Source organism: Carcharhinus amblyrhynchos, chromosome 2, assembly GCF_965287045.1.
Source record: "Carcharhinus amblyrhynchos chromosome 2, sCarAmb.v2.hapA, whole genome shotgun sequence".
Classification (NCBI taxonomy): Eukaryota; Metazoa; Chordata; class Chondrichthyes; order Carcharhiniformes; family Carcharhinidae; genus Carcharhinus; species Carcharhinus amblyrhynchos.
The window spans coordinates 142,066,044-142,083,397 of NC_137325.1; the positions used below are offsets into that span (position 1 = coordinate 142,066,044).

At 47.0% G+C, this 17,354-nt stretch overlaps 1 protein-coding gene across 1 annotated transcript in view; it reads right to left on the reverse strand.

Moving 5' to 3' along the window:
- The window catches only part of LOC145361737 (pituitary adenylate cyclase-activating polypeptide type I receptor-like), a 137,202-nt gene that overhangs the window by 1,484 nt on the left and 118,364 nt on the right, over nucleotides 1-17,354 (reverse strand). Inside the window, exons 12-13 of the mRNA XM_080217669.1 lie at nucleotides 4,516-4,645; nucleotides 1,325-1,366 (exon numbers count right to left, since the gene is read on the reverse strand). Of these exons, the coding sequence (XP_080073795.1) occupies nucleotides 1,325-1,366; nucleotides 4,516-4,645 (172 nt within the window). The remainder of the gene's footprint in view (nucleotides 1-1,324; nucleotides 1,367-4,515; nucleotides 4,646-17,354) is intronic.

The window sequence follows — 17,354 nt, forward strand, 5'->3', positions numbered from 1 at the left end:
ACACAAAACACTCACAATACACAAAACACACACAAAACACTCACAATACACTCACAAAACACACACAATACACACACAAAATACACACAATACACACACAATGCACACACAGTACACTCACAAAGCACACACAAAACACACACAATACAAACACAATACACTCACAATACACACACAAAACACTCACAAAACACACACAACACACAATACACACAAAACATTTACAAAACACACAAAACACTCACAATATATACAAAACATACACAATACATACAAAGCACACACAATACACACAAAACACTCACAAAACACATGCAAAACACACACAATATTCACAAAACACACATAATACACACAAAACACACAATACACACAAAACACTCACAAAACACACATAATACACACAAAACACTCAAAACACACAGAAAACACACAAAACACATACAATACACACAAAACACACACACAAAACACACAATACATACAAAACGCTCACAAAACACACAACATACACACAATACACACAAAACATTAACAAAACACACAATAAACACACTGCACATTCACGTGTGCACGCACACACAACATATGCACACACACACATGCACAAGCACACACATTGCACATTCACACACACGCACACTCACATGCACACGCACGTACAACATGCACAATACACACACAATACTCACAAAACACTCACAAAACACACATAAAACACACAATACACACAAAACACACACAATTCACACAACACACAAAACATTCACAAAACACACATAATACATACAAAACACTCAAAACACACAGAAAACACACAATACACACAAAACACATACAATACACACAACACACACACAAAACACACACAATACTCACAAAACACTCACAAAACACACATAAAACACACAATACACACAAAACACATACAATACACACAACACACAAAACACACGCAATACATACAAAACACTCACAAAACACACAACATACACACAATACACACAAAACATTAACAAAACACACAATAAGCACACTCTGCACATTCACGTGTGCATGCACACACAACATATGCATACACACACATGCACAAGCACACACACTACACAATCACACACACGCACACTCATATGCACACGCACGCGCGCACACACACATACACACTGCACAACACACACACACACACACACACTCACGTCCGCACGCACACACAATATACACGTGCGCACACACACGTAACGCGCACACACACACACACAGCAAAAACCAGAACAAAAAGCTTTTCTTTAATGTTTTAGCAAGAAGGAAAAAAACATCAGCTTACCTCCCCGTTCAGGAAACAATACAGAACAGCCACAACAAACCCCTGCAATGAACAGACAAGTCACATCCAGAATTAGTGCGGTATAAGAAAGCATTGTATTCAACCTGGGACTTAACACTATCCTCAAACTCACTCAGCCTGGTGGTATTATTGCTGGAATATTAATCCAGAAACTCAGCTCCTGTCCGAATCCCGGCACAGCAGATGTGAGAGACGGAGTGAGGGAGAAATGGGTGTTCGCCTGAGAGGCAACAGCTTCCCAAGGGGAACTGAAGGGTTGGGCAGCCAAAGTTGGAGGAGGCGGGGGTTTGTGATGGGGTATGGGGTAGGGGTGTGTGATCCGGGGTGTGCCCACTCACAGTTGGCACCCTTACTATGGGTACATCAACGTGGTCATGTTCTGTCATCACTTGATGATGGTATCTGTTGGCAAAGGGTTTAACATAGTGGCCTGCTGTGGGACATTCTCAGTCCTAGTCTCGTGACTCTTAGGGCTAACATCAGAATAAATATTATAATTCATCATTTCGGTGAATAATAACAGTACTACAAAAAGTTGGGGAGGCGATGGCCTTGTGGTATTATCACTAGACTATTAACCCAGAAACTCAGCTAATGTTCTGGGGGACCCGGGTTCGAATCCCGCCAAGGCAGATGGTGGAATTCGAATTCAATAAAAAATATCTGGAATTAAGAATCTACTGATGACCATGAAACCATCGTCGATTGTCGGAAAAACCCATCTGGTTCACTAATGTCCTTTAGGGAAGGAAATCTGCCGTCCTTACCCGGTCTGGCCTACATGAGACTCCAAAGCCTCAACAATGTGATTAGAGTCATAGATTTACAGCATGGTAACAGGCCCTTCGGCCCAGCTTGTCCATGCTGCCCTTTTTTAACCACTAAGCTAGTCCCAATTGCCCGCGATTGGCCCATATACCTCTGTACCCATCTTACCCATGTAACTGTGTAAATGCTTCTTAAAAGACAAAATTGTACCCGCCTCTACTACTACCTCTGGCAGCTCATTCCAGACACTCACCACCCCCTGTGTGATAAAATTGCCCCTCTGGACACTTTTGTATCTCTCCCCTCTCACCTTAAACCTATGCCCTCTAGTTTTAGACTCCCCTACCTTTGGGAAAAGATATGGACTATCTAGCTGATCTGTGCCCCTCATTATTTTATAGACCTCTATAAGATCACCCCTTAGCCTCCTACGCTCCAGGGAAGAAAGTCCCAGTCTATCCAACCTCTCCTTATAACTCCGGTTGACTCTCAACTGCTCTTGGCCAACTAGGGATGGGCAATAAATGTTGGCCAGCCAGCAATGCCCATGTCCTATGAACAAATAAAAAAAAAGTTATCTTCCCACCATCCGCATCATTGTAAACAAGAGGATACAGGTTTAGCAGAGGAGGGGGTTTTATTTTTATGTTGAAATCTGAAATGTGAGGGCTCTTATTGGCAGAGGGTTTGAATTTCGGAGCCGTGAGGTCATGTTGCAACTGTACAAAACTCTGGTGCAACCGCACTTGGAGTATTGTGTACAGTTCTGGTCGCCGCATTATAAGAAAGATGTGGAGGCATTGGAAAGGGTGCAGAGGAGGTTTACCAGGATGTTGCCTGGTATGGTGGGAAGGTCTTATGAGGAAAGGCTGAGGGACTTGAGGTTATTTTCGTTAGAGAGAAGAAGGTTAAGAGGTGACCTAATTGAGGCATACAAGATGGTCAGAGGATTAGATAGGGTGGACAGTGAGAGCCTTTTACCTCGGATGGTGATGGCTAACACGAGGGGACATGGCTTTAAATTGAGGGGTGGTAATTATAGGACGGATGTCAGAGGTAGGTTCTTTACTCAGAGGGTAGTAAGGGCGTGGAATGCCCTGCCTGCAGCAGTTGTGGACTCGCCAACTTTAGGGGCGTTCAAATGGTCAGTGGATAGGCATATGGATAACATTGGAATAGTTTAGGTTAGAGGGTCATTAGATTGGTTCCACTGATCGGCGCAACATCGAGGGCCGAAGGGCCTGTACTGCACTGTAATGTTCTATGGCAGTGGCAGCGGATTTAATCATTACTTGCAGAAGAGAATGAGATGAATATTTGAATAGAATCCATGGTTTGGGGTAAAGAACAGGGACGGGCCAAATGGACAGCTCTCTGCGAGTGTACAAACTTTGGAAGGGTTTGATTGGGTGGAGCTGAGAGATTGTTCCTGTTGATCGGGGCGTCTGAAACACTACCTCAGGATGAGGGGGCGGATCATCTCAGAGTGAGATTAGGAGAAATTACATCATCCCAAAAGTTGCGAATCTTTGGAATTCTCTCTCCCAGAGGGGTGTGGGTGCTCCCTCGCTGAATATAGTTACGATTCTGGGATATTTTGGTCTCTTGGGGAATTGTGGGAAATGGGGAGTGACTGAGAAATGGAGTTGAGGCCCAAGAGCAGCCATGATGGTATCGGATGGGGCAGCTGACTCGACGGGCTGAGTGGTCTGCCCCTGCTCCTATTCCTCATGCTCTTACGCTCAGGTCTTCTCTGTCAAAGTCATGATGGACCGAATGGCCTCCTCTGTGATAGATAAAAATGGCCCCTGGCAAAGATAACAAACGGGAAGGTGAATGACTTAATAGAAGTTTATAAGATGATGAGAGGGATTGATAGAGTGGACGTGCAGAGTCTATTTCCTCGGGTGGATGTAGCTGTTACTAGGGGGCATAACTATAAGGTTGATGGTGGGAGATATAGGAGGGATGTCCGAGGTAGATTCTTCACTCAGAGAGTGGTTGGGGTGTGGAATGCACTGCCTGCTGTGATAGTGGAGTCGGACACTTTAGGAACTTTCAAGAGATTATTGGATAGGCACATGGAGCACTCCAGAATGATAGGGAGTGGGATAGCTCGATCTTGGGATTGGACATAGCTCGGCACAACATGGAGGGCCAAAGGGCCTGTACTGTGCTGTACTGTTCTAAGTTTCTCGCCTTTGTTTTTGGCTTCCACTAATGGGTGAAGAGTTGCGCCCCACCCCCCCCCCCACCTTTCAATTGCTGCCTGTCATCACCACCAGGTGGCAGCCTTGCCCTGCGAGCCGGGCCTAGCAAAGGGTCTGACTGACCCACGGCGGAACCAGGTACCTTTCTGCGTCCGTTTGCCCGGGGACGGTGCAGCGCTCAGACCGAGTTACCTGGAAGGATCCCAATCCCAGCTCAAACACCAGCCGCTCCCTGGTGTGGACATCCTCGGGGTAAAAGGTAAAGACCGTGTAGTGAATCCCAAACAGCGGAATCAAGAGAAGTGTCGACCGGGCGAGTCTCCTGTGTGAAATGATTGAGGAGTTAGAGAAACAGCCGCCATTAACATTGGAGATGAATGAATCCGACTCAAGGTTACTTTTCTAAACACAGACAATACAGGACCGGAAGAAACTAATATTTCAATTCCTGTCGCATTATCGGCTCAATAAATACTGGATCAAATCACTCCTTACATTTCCTCATTGGATAATGGGAATAAGCTGCTGCTTTTGAGGAATATCGATGTATTGAGGTTTGATATCTTCCAAAGGGGCACTCTCGTAACTCAGGCTGTACAGGACGATAGGTTTATTCCAGGAATCTAATAAATTGGAGCAGGAGTAGGCCATTCCGCCCCTCGAGCTCGTTCTACCATTCAATGAGACCTTGGCTGATACGATACCGAAACACTATTTTTACAGACGCACCATAGAAAGCATTCTTTCTGGTTGTATCACAGCTTGGTATGGGCTCCTGCTCTGCCCAAAACTGCAAGAAACTACAAAAGGGTCGTGAATGTAGCCCCAATCCATCTCGCAAACCAGCCTCCCATCCATTGACTCTGTCTACACTTCCCACTGCCTCGAGAAAAGTGGCCAGCAAAATTAAGGACCCCACGCACCCCGGACATTCTCTCTTCCACCTTCTTCCGTTAGTAAAAAGATACAAAAGTCTGAGGTCACGTATCGACCGACTCAAGAACAGCCTCTTCCCTGCTGCTGTCAGGCTTTTGAATGCACCTATCTCATATTAAGTTGATCTTAATATGAGTTGATCTGATTAAGTTGATCTTAAGTTGATTGGATATTAAGTTGACCCTAACTATGACTGTAACACTATATTCTGCACTCTCTCCTTTCCTTCTCTATGTACGGTATGCTTTGTCTGTACAGCGCGCAAGAAACAATACTTTTCACTGTATACGAATACATGTGACAATAATAAATCAAATCAAATTTTCCAGCCTCTTCCCCCTCTGCCCTCATATTCCTCTGTTCTCCTCAAGATCCAAAAATTGATCAATTTTCAGTATATTCCAAGATGGAGCTTTCTCAGCTCTCTCTGGGGTGGGGGCGTAGTTGGAGAGTTTTAAAGATTCACACCTCTCCGAGTGAAGAAACCTCTCCTCATCTCAGTTCTCAACAGCCTGACCCCACACCCCTTTATCCTGAGACTGTGCCCCCCCTGTTCTAGATCCCCCAGCCAGTGTTCACAACCTCTGTTAGGGCCTTAAAGAATTTTACACGCTTGGGTGAGATCATTTCTTATTCATGTAAACTCTGGAGAGCATTTACTCCACCCATTTTCATTGGACATTTTTCCCATCAAAGAACAAAGAACAGTATAACACAGGCCCTCCAAACCTGCGTCGATTACGATGCCTGCCTAAACTAAAACTGTACGCACTTACAGAGTCCCTATCCCTCCATTCCCAACCTATTCATGTACTTGTCTAGTTGTCCCTTAAATGCCCCTATTGTACCTGCTGCCACCACCTCCCTGGGCACTGCATCCCAGACATTCATCACCCTCTCTGTATAAAAAACTTGCCTCGCACATCTCCTCTAAACTTTTCCCCACACCCTTAACCCTATGTCCCCTAGTACTTGACTTTTCTACCCTAGGAAAGAGCATCTGACTATCCACTCTGTCCATGCCTCTCATAATCTTGTAAACCTCTGTCAGGTCACCCCCTCAACCTCCATTGTTCCAGCAAGTTTAATCAACCTCTCCCCATAGCTAATGCCCTCCAGACCAGGCAACATCCCGGTAAACCTCTACTGTCCCCGCTCCAAAGCATCCACATCCTTCTGGCAGCGTGGCGACCAGAATTGTACACAATATTTCAACTAGGTCTAACTAAAGTTCTATACAGCTGCAGCATGACCCGGTAATTTTTATACTCAATGCCCCAACTGATGAAGGCAAGTAGTCGAGTGAAACTTTGTTTCACGCCCCTGCCCTCTGCACCCCTCACCCCTCCCACCCCCAAAAGCCAAGCAACAATTTATTTTGCTGGAGTGACCAATACTGTGCACAGTATCCCAGGTCTGGTCTCACCTGCACTATTGCAACTGGACTTCTTCATTCCTAATGCGCTCAAACTTCTTGCAACAAAGGCTAATACAACATTTTCCTTCTTCATGTATGCAATTTTACTGATATTAGTAAACTGTCCTGGAATAAAATGATTGATTCAAAGACTAGCAAACAGACCATTCGGCCCATCGATTCTATGCCGGCTCTTTCCAAGAGACTGAATAGACTGGGTCTGTACTCGTTGGAGTTTAGAAGGACGAGGGGGGGATCTTATAGAGACTTATAAGATAATGAAAGGGATGGATAGGGTAGAGGTAGAGAGATTCTTCCCGCTTAGAAAGGGCAGCAGGACTAGAGGGCACAGCCTCAAGATAAGCGGGGGGGCAGTTTAGATCGGAGTTGAGGAGGAACTTCTTCACTCAAAGGGTGGTGAATCTCTGGAATTCTCTGCCCGTTGAAGTGGTGGAGGCTGCCTCGCTGAATATATTTAAGTCACGGGTAGATAGGTTTCTGATAGACAAGGGAATTAAGGGTTATGGGGAGAGGGCGGGAAAGTGGAACTGAGCCACGACAGATCAGCCATGATCTTATTGAATGGCGGGGCAGGCTCGTAGGGCCAGATGGCCTACTCCTGCTCCTATTTCTTATGTTCTTATGTTCAATCCACTTAATCTTACTCTCCCTCTTTTTCTCTTATATCCCTTTTCTTTTCTCCTTCGAATATTTCTTTTCTAAAGTTCAAAGCTTAAGTTTATTATTTCCACAAGTAAGGCTTAGATTAACACTGCAATGAAGTTACTGTGAAAATCCCTTAGTCGCCACATTCCGGTGCCTGTTCAGGTACACTGAGGGAAATTTAGCCAATCCACCTAACCAGCACGTCTTTCAGACTGTGGGAGGAAACCGGAGCACCCGGAGGAAACCCATGCAGACACGGGGAGAATGCGCAGACTCTGCACAGTGACCCAAGGGGAGAACCAAGCCCGGGTTCCTAGTGCTGTGAAGCAGCAGTGCTAACCGCTGAGTCGCCACATACATCCTCTCTCTTCTCACTCTTTCGGATGTTATTCCAAATCCTAACTAGTCACTTGCTTAAGAAAGTGTTCTCAATCACAGAAGAGGCCCTTCAGCCCATCAAATCTACACCGATGCATGAAAGGCCCTGACCTGCCCACCTAATTCATGGTGGGAGATATAGGAGGGATGTCCGAGGTAGATTCTTCACTCAGAGAGTGGTTGGGGTGTGGAATGCACTGCCTGCTGTGATAGTGGAGTCTGACACTTTAGGAACTTTCAAGCGGTTATTGGATAGGCACATGGAGCACACCAGAATGATAGGGAGTGGGACAGCTCGATCTTGGGATTGGAAATAGCAACATTGAGGGCCGAAGGGCCTGTACTGTGCTGTACTGTTCTATGTTGTATGTTCTATGAACTGCAACCGAGAGGCTCAAACAGAGGTTGGGCGACTGAATACATTCAAGGCCTATTTAGAGTAACAAGGGTGTGGAGGGTTATGGGGAAGCAGGCAGGAGAATGGAGCTCGGGTCACAATCAGGTTGGCCATGATTTTATCAGATGGTGGAACAGGCTCGAGGGGCTGAATGGCCCACTCCTGCTCTGAAATCTTGCCTTGTGCTTTTGTGTTCCTCTGTAACCACAAGAAAGATTACCCAGTCATTACTTTCCTGCTGAGTGGGACAATTATACAAAAGAATAGCAGCGACAAGTGAGTTAACAACAAGGCGCTCATGAGTTCAACTTTATATCTTTCCCACTTGAATAGAATGTAAACTATACTGCTCCAATTATTACTCTCGGCTGATTTCTTTCATTAAGATATGGGTACCACATGGTGAGGCCTGCTTATTAAAGTAAAAATGTATTTATTAGTGACAAGTAGGCTTACATTAACCTTGCAGTGATGTTACTGTGAAAATCCCCTAGTTGTCACACTCCAGTCCCTGTTTGGGTACTCTGAGGGAGAATTTAGCATGGCCAAAGCACCTAACCAGCACGTCTTTCAGACTGTGGGAGAAAACTGGTGCACCCGGAGGAAACCCACGCAGACACGGGGAGAATGTGCAAACTCCACACATACAGTGACCCGAGCCGGGAATCGAACCCGGGTCCCTGGTGCTGTGAGGCAGCAGTGCTAACCACTGTGCCACCGGGCTGACCCATGTAGGAATGTGTATCTGCCCAATATCATGAATGAAGTCGTAACCATACAATCACAGAGATATACAGCATGGAAACAGGCCCTTCGGCCCAACTCGTCCATGCTGACCAGGCTTCCCACACTGAACTAGTCCCATTTGTCTGCATTTGGCCCATATCCCTCCAAACCTTTCCTGTCCATATACCTGTCCAAATGTCTTTTAAATGTTGTAATTGTACCCACCTCTACCACCTCCTTTGGCAGCTCATTCTATACACACACCACCCTCCGTGTGCAAAAGTTGCCCCTCAGGTCCCCTTTCACCTTAAACCTATGCCCTCTTGTTTTGGACTCCCCCTACCCTTGGCTATTCGCCTTATCCAAGCCCCTGGTGATTTTATAAACCTCTATAAGGTCACCCCCTCATCATCCTACGCTCCAGGGAAAAAAAATCCCAGCCTCTCCTTATAATTCAAGCCTTCCAGTCCCGGTAACATCCTTGTAAATCTTTTTTTGCTCCCTTTCCAGTTTAATAACATCCTTCCTATGGTAGGGTGACCAGAATTGTATGCAGTACTCCAAATGTGGCCTCACCAATGTCTTGTACAGTTGTAACATAATGTCCCAACTCCTGTACTCAATGCTCTGACTGATGACGGCCAGTGTGTCAAACACCTTCTTCATCTATCTACCAATGATGTCACTTTCAAGGAACGTCTGTACCCTTGACTCTCTCTGTTCAACACCTCTCCCCAGGGTCCCTACCATTAACTGTGTTACACCAGTCCACAGGATAATGTAGTGGCCTAGCGACTCACAGAAGTTGAAAACTCACAATTCCACCAAGACATTTGGAGATGTGGCATGGTGACACAGTGGTTAGCACTGCTGCCTCTCAGCGCCAGGGAAGCAGGTTCAGTTCCGGCCTCGGGTCACTGTCTGTGTGGAGTTTGCACATTCTCCCCATGTCTGCCTGCATTTAGCATGGCCAATGCATCTAACCTGCATATCATTGGACAGTGCAGAAGCCTGCATTGACAACAATCCTACCCAGGCCCTCTCCCTCGTAACCCCGCATATTTACCCTGGCTAATCCCCCTGACGTTAAGGGACAATTTAGCATGGACAATCAACCTAAGTGCACGTCTTTGGACTGCGGGAGGAAACCGGAGCACCCGGAGGAAACCCACGCAGAAATGAGGTTGCCTGGCATGGAGGGACTGGGTTACGAGGAAAGGTTGGAGAAACTGGGACTTTTCTCCTTGGAAAGACGGAGATTGAGGGGGGACATGATAGAGGTATATAAGACACTGAAGGGAATAGATAGAGTCAATAGTGAGAGACTGCTCCCTAGACTGAGTACAATTACGAGAGGTCATGATCTAAGGGTGAGGGGGGAGAGGTATAATTTGGAGGTGAGAAGAAGGTTCTTTACGCAGAGAGTTGTGGGGGTATGGAACGCGCTACCGAGGAGGGTGGTGGAGGCAGGAACGTTGGACTCGTTTAAGGTTCACTTAGACAGACACATGAGCGAAACGAGGATGGAGGGTTATAGTAGGAGGTATTAAATAAGGTCAGAGCCTCGGGAGACACCGGAAGTGCAGACTTATATGTTAACGTTTTTGTCTTTTATTCCGCAGGTGGAGGTCCACCTCGTGTCAAACGAGGGGCATGCACACGGTGGGTCGTGCGTGGGCTGCTCTTGGAGGTTCCGGGAGTGGCCTAGTACTTCGTGTCGGTGTGTGTGCTTGATCCTGGACCGGTAGACGGGCGCCGCAACAGCTCGGTGACTAGCACTGCTGGCTGTGCAGATACATGGATTTGGGCCTGTGTCTGTGGGAGTTTGCGCATTCTCCCTGTGGATGCGTGGGTTTCCTCCGGGCGCTCCGGTTTCCTCCCACACACCAAAGATGTGCTCTTAGGCTGATTGGTTTTACCAAATTGACCCTACACTATTCTCCCCTGAATCTGGCTAAGTGAGGGGTTCCATTCGTAGACACGCAGGGTAGAATAGGTGTAGGGTGATGCGGCGGCGCGGGCTCGTTGGGCCGAAGGGCCTGTTTCCCGTGCTGGGTTGTACTTTGTTCTTTGTTTAACATGCAGATTCCACACAGACAGTGACCCCAGCCAGGAATCGAACCGGTTCCCCGGAGCTGTGAGGCACCACTGTACCACTGTGCCATCATTGGTACTGTAGAGAAAGGTGGTGATGGCAATTTGTTAAATTTGGCCTGTTGTGAGGCTGTTTGAGATCACTGGGAATACGTACAGCAAATCGCCAAGGCTGTGGACAACCTGTAGCCCCGGAATGAGTTAGCTTTGCAGTCTGATCGAGTTTCCATTCACATCGTGTGGGGCATCACCCCAGGGACATCCCAGTGCACTTTACAATCGAAGGAACACCTGTCACGTCGGGCAACACCACAGCCCATTTTATCCACAGCAAGATCCCACACGTAGCAATGTGATAAGCCACATAGGTCATTTTTCTAATGTCACTGGAGGGGGGAATAATTAACAGGAATAATTCACCACCACCCACCCACCCACCCACGCCCCCCCCTCCCCACCCCCACCCCCAACCCTCCGGCTCTTATTACAGAATCATAGAATCTACGGCACAGAGAAGGCCCTTTGGCCCAAACTGGTCCACCCTGACCAAAATGCCCATCTAAGCTAACCCCATTGGCCTGCATTTGGCCCATACCCCTCTAAACCTTTCCCATCCATGTATCTGTCCAAATATTATCAACGTCCCTACCTCCACCACTTTCTCCAGCAGCTCATTCCACACACGTACCAGTCTCTGTGTAAAACAATTGCTCCTCAGGTTCCCATTAATCCTTTCCCCTCTTAACTTAAACCTACGCCCTTTAATTCTTGATTCCCGAATCCTGGAAAAAAGACTGAATATATTTACCCTATCCATGCCTCTCTTGATCGGAAACACCTCTACAAGATCACCCCTCAGTCTCCGTCACTTCAAAGAAAAATGTCCTAGCCTGTCCAATCTCTCCCTATATCTTAGTCCCTTGAGTCCGGGCAACATCCTTGTAAATCTCTTCTGCACTCTCTCCAGTTTGATAACCTCTTTTCATAGAGTCTCACAGTATTCCTACTGTGTAGAAGGAGGCCATTCGGTTCATCAGATCTGCACTGGCCATAATCCCACTCAGCCCCTACCACCACATCCCCATGTATTTACCCTTTTAGTCCCCCTGACACTGAGGGAGAATTTAGCACGGCCAATGGTTAGGTTGATTGGCCATGCTAAAATTGCCCCTTAGTGTCCTGAGATGTGTAGGTTAGAGGGATTAGTGGGTAAATATGTAGGGATATGGGGGTAGTCAGTAAAAGTGGCAAATGGTATGTTGGCCTTCATAGTGAGAGGATTTGAGTCTCACAATTCCAGGTTAAAGTCTCACAACCCCCAGGTTAAAGTCCAACAGGTTTATTTGGAATCGCGAGCTTTCGGAGCGCTGTTCCTTCATCAGGTGAGCTATCGGGAATAGTGGAAGTGAGCTGTGTAGACACATTTAAGGCAAAGACAAGCTTATGAGGAAGAAGGGAATAGAAGTTACAACGGTGGGCTTAGATGAGAGAAGATAGTGGGAGGTTCAAATACAGAATAAACACTGACATGAATTGGGTGGATTGAGTCCAAAATTGGCTGGAAACTTGGCACAGTAAGAAGTCTCACAACACCAGGTTTAAGTCCAACCGATTTATTTGATAGTAAACCCACAAGCTTTCGAGGTTTCCCTCTTCATCAGGCGAATGGAGAGTTCTGGCCTCAGACAGAGTATATAACAGCGCAGACAGTTTACAGATTACTGATAAGAAATCTCAAAAGCTTGCGAGTTTACCATCAAATAAATCAGTTGGACTTTAACCTGGTGTTGTCAGACTTCTTACTGTGTTTACCCCAGTCCAACGCCGGCATCTCCACATCATGGAAATTTGGCAGTCAAGCCCCCTGTAATAATAAACTGACACATCATTAGCAGACAAACATCTGGTTTAGTATGCTATGGGGTTTACAAAATTTATTTATTAGTGTCTCAAATTGGCTTACATTAACACCGCAATGAAGTTACTGTGAAAATCCCCTAGTTGCCACACTCCGGCGCCTGTTCGGGTTACACCGAGGGAGAATTTAGCATGGTTGATGCACCTTAACCAGTAACGTCTTTCAGAACTTGGGAGGAAACTCATGCAAACTGGCAAAACTGGAAACTGAGGAGAGATGGACTAGGTTAGCATTCAGACTGGGGTTCAGACAAATGAGGGGGGAATCTAATAGAAAATTCCAATAGGACTAGGCAGGGAGGATATTCCCGAGGGTGGGGGGGGAGTCCAGAACCAAAGGTCACAGTCTGAGGATTCGGGGTAGACCATTTAGGACGGAGGTGAGGAGACATTTCTTCACCCGGTGAGCCTGTGGAATTCATTCCCACAGGAAGTAGTTGATCCAAAACATTGAATGTATTCAAGAGGCAGCTGGATATTGGGGTGAATGGGATCAAAGGTTATGGGGAAGAAAGCAGGATTAGGTTATTGAGTTGGATGATCAGCTATGATGTGATGAACAGCAGAGCAGGCTCGAAGGGCCTCCTCCTGCTCCTATCTTCTCTGTTCCTATGAAAGCTTTTCCATATCTTCAGAAGGGGGAGGAGACCGTTAGTCCAGTATCAGTTGTGGAAAGGGGCAGAGGAATTGAGCACTTGGGTAAGTATCAGCTGGTCAAAGTCACTCAACATTGATCTCTAAAGAGGTGGTCATGACTGACCAACAAGTGGAAATTCTTGAGGAAATCTTAGAGGTTTACAGTGTGGTTGAATAGCTGAGCAGAAACTGATAGCCAAGTTCCGCATGCATGAGGAGCGCCTCAACTGGAGTCTTGGGTTCATGTCACATTATCTGTAACCCCCACCTTTTGGCCTGGGCTTGCAAAGTCTGACTAACTGTCCTGGATTGAGATATATCACATCTCTTTAACTTGTGCTTATCCCTCTGTCCACTTGCTCTGTCTGTACCTGTAAAGATTTGGTTACCTGTAAAGACTCGCATTCTAACCATTACCCTGTAATTGTGTCTCTGCGCATATATTCTCTGTTTGTGAACACACCTCTCCACTCACCTGATGAAGGAGCAGTGCTCTAAAAGTTCGTGATTCCAAATAAACCTGTTGGACTTCAACCTGGTATTCTGAGACTTTTTACTACAGCATGGAAACAGACCCTTCAGCCCAACTTGTCCATGCTGCCTGGTTTTTACCATTAAGCTAGTCCCGATTGCCCGCGTTTGGCCCATATCCCTCTATACACCCATCTTACCCATGGAACTGTCTAAATGTTTTTTAAAAGATAAAATTCTGCCCACCTCTACTACTATCTCTGGCAGCTCGTCCACACACCACCCTCTGAATGAAAAGAATGTTCTTCTGGATCCTTTTGTATCTCTCCCCTCTCACCTTAAACCTATGCCTTCTAGTTTTAGACTCCCCTACCTTTGGGAAAAGATACTGACTATCTAACTGATCCATGTCCCTTGTTATTTTATAGATCTCTATAAGATCACCCCCCCAGCCTCCTACGCTCCAGAGAAAAAAGTCCCAGTCTATCCAGCCTCTCCTTATAACTCAAACCATCAAGTCCCTGTTGCATCCTAGTAAACCATTCTCATCGTGCATTGAGGATTGGTTAAGGAGGTTTTGATATGGATTCACCGTAAGCTGTTGATCAGCTTCTGCATGGAAGATCATTTACAAAACACTAGAACACGGAAGGTAACTCTCGGCCAATCTCTGCTGCTCAAACCTTCATTCCTGCCTCTGTCGTCTCTAGACTTGACCATTCCAACATGTTGCTGGGTGGCCTCGGTAATATACCCTCCGTCAGCCTGAGGTCATCCAAAACTTTGCTTCCCAAATTGTCCTGATCACCCCTTGTACTCGCTGACTTGTGTTGGGTCTCACTTTAAGCAAAACCTCAATTTTAGAATTTCAGTTTTTGCTCGCGAATCCCTCTGCGACCTCGCCTTTCTCTGGAAATGCCTCCAGCCCTACGATCCTCCAGGATATCTGCACTCTCTCAGTTTTGCCCTCTTGAGCAGCCCTGACTCAAATCGCTTCACTTTTCAGTTTCCTACAGCCGAAGTTCTGAAAGTCCCTTTACGCTGAGGCTATGCCCTCGGATTCTAGTCTCTCCCACTATTGGAAACATCTTCCCCATGTCCGCTCTATCCTGGCCTTTCAGTATTCTGTAAGTTTCAATGAGATCACCCCTCATCCTTCTAAACTCCATCGAGTACAGACCCAGAGTCCTCAAGCTCTCCTCATGTGTCAAGCTTTTCATTCTCGGGATCACTCTTGTGAACCTCCTCTGGAGCCTCTCCAAGGCCAGCACATCCTTCCTTAGATAGGGGGCCCAAACTTTCTCATAGAATTCTCAATTGGTCTGATGTGACTTGGATGAAGATGTGGAGTATTGTATGCCATGTTAACAGATAACATTAAGTTAGGAACCAAGTCGTTTGGGAGCAGAATGTTACAAAGGAGCCATGGACAGGGTTAAGTCAGTCAGTAAATCTATTGTCCATCTGAACCATCATGAGGTTATCAACTTTGGGCGTGAGGGAAAGACATCATTTTCTCAACGATGAGAGATGGAAAGCTTGTGGAGAAGCAAAGAGATTCAGCTGTTCACATATACTAATCACTTAGAGTTAGTACACAGGGTGGCACGGTGGCACAGTGGTTAGCACTGCTGTCTCACAGTGCCAGGGACCTGGGTTTGATTCCCGGCTTGGGTCACTGTCTGTGTGGAGTTTGCACGTTCTCCCCGTGTCTGCGTGGGTTTCCATTCAGTGCTCCGGTTTCCTCCCACAGTCCGAAAGACGTGCTGGTTAGGGTGCACTGACCATGCTAAATTCTCCCTCAGTGTACCGGGACAGGCACTGGAGTGTGGTGACTACGGGATTTTCACAATAACTTCATTGCAGTAAACTTATTCAGAATCATAGAACAGAATGGTAGAAACCCTACAGTGCGGAAGGAGGCCATTGGGCCCATCGAGTCTGCACTGACAACAATCCCACCCAGGCCCTGTCCTGTAACCCCATATATTTATCCTACTAGACCCCCCACACTAAGGAGTAATTTAGCATGGCAAACACACCTAGCCTGCAGATCTTTGGACTGAGGGAGGAAACCGGAGCACCTGAGGAAACCCACGCAGACATGGGGAGAATGTGCACACTCCACACAGGCAGTAACCCCAGGCCGGAATTGAACCTGGGTCCCTGGCGCTGTGAGGCAGCAGTGCTAATCACTGTGCCATCCTGTTGCCCAGGCTTGTGGCACTAATAAATAAAACTTAAACATTCCAGGCAAGGTTTGCCACTGTAAGTGGCGCTGTGGTAATTTTCTTTGCCTTCCAATTGCATGGTGATTGGTTCAAGCTCCAGGGTCATGAAGGTTGGTACATCCAGTGCAGTGCTGCAGGAGTGCCACTGTGCCGGAGGTACCCTCTGTTGGATGCAATGATAAAACCAAGGGCCCAGCTGGGTGTGAGGGAGCCCACCCCGCTGTGTTATAGAGACTCCAAGGAGCTCGCCCCAGTTTCTGAACCAACATGTGGCCCTCGGCAACTGCTGCTGAGAGTGATTACCTGAACTATAATCAAAGCAAATGCTGGAACCTGAAATCAAAGTTTAAAGTTAATGTATTAGTGTCACAAGTAGGCTTACATTAACACTGCAACAAAGTTACTGTGAAAATCCCCTAGTCGCCACACTCCGGTGCCTGTTCGGGTACACTGAGGGAGAATTTAGTACGTCTTTCAGACTGTGGGAGGAAGTTAGAGCACCCGGAGAAAACCCATGCAGACATGGGGAGGATGTGCAGACTCTGCACAGGCAGTGACCCAAGCTGGGAATTGAACCTGGGTCCCTGGCACTGTGAGGCAGCAGTGCTAACCACTGTGCCACCATGCCATCCAGAAAGATAGAAAATGTTGGAAACACTCAGCAGGTCTGGCAGCATCTGTGGGGTGAGAATTGAAGCTGGATTTCAAGTCTGGATGACCCTTCGCTGTGGCTCTATTTCCCCTCCACGGGTGCTGCCAGACCTGCTGAGATTTTCCAGCATTCTCTGAGATTATCTGAACGTTTCACTGCTGTTTTGTGGAGTGGTGGAGAGGGTGGGTTCATGTCTTTCCACGACAACAATAACTCAAAGCACTGCCCTGCACAACGGTTAGCGCTGCTGCCTCACAGCGCCAGGGACCCGGGTAGAATTCCGACCTGGGGTCACTACCTGTGCGGGGTTTGCACATTCTCCCCGCGTTTGTACATTCCCTCCGGGCGCTCCGGTTTCCTCCCACATTCCAAAGATGCGCGGGTTAGGTTGGGCGGCCGTGCTAAACTGCCCCTGAGTGTCGGGGGAGGGAGGGGGATTAGCAGGGTAAATATGTGGGGTTGCGGGAAGAGGGCCTGGATGGGATTGTGGTCGGTGCCGACTCGATGGGT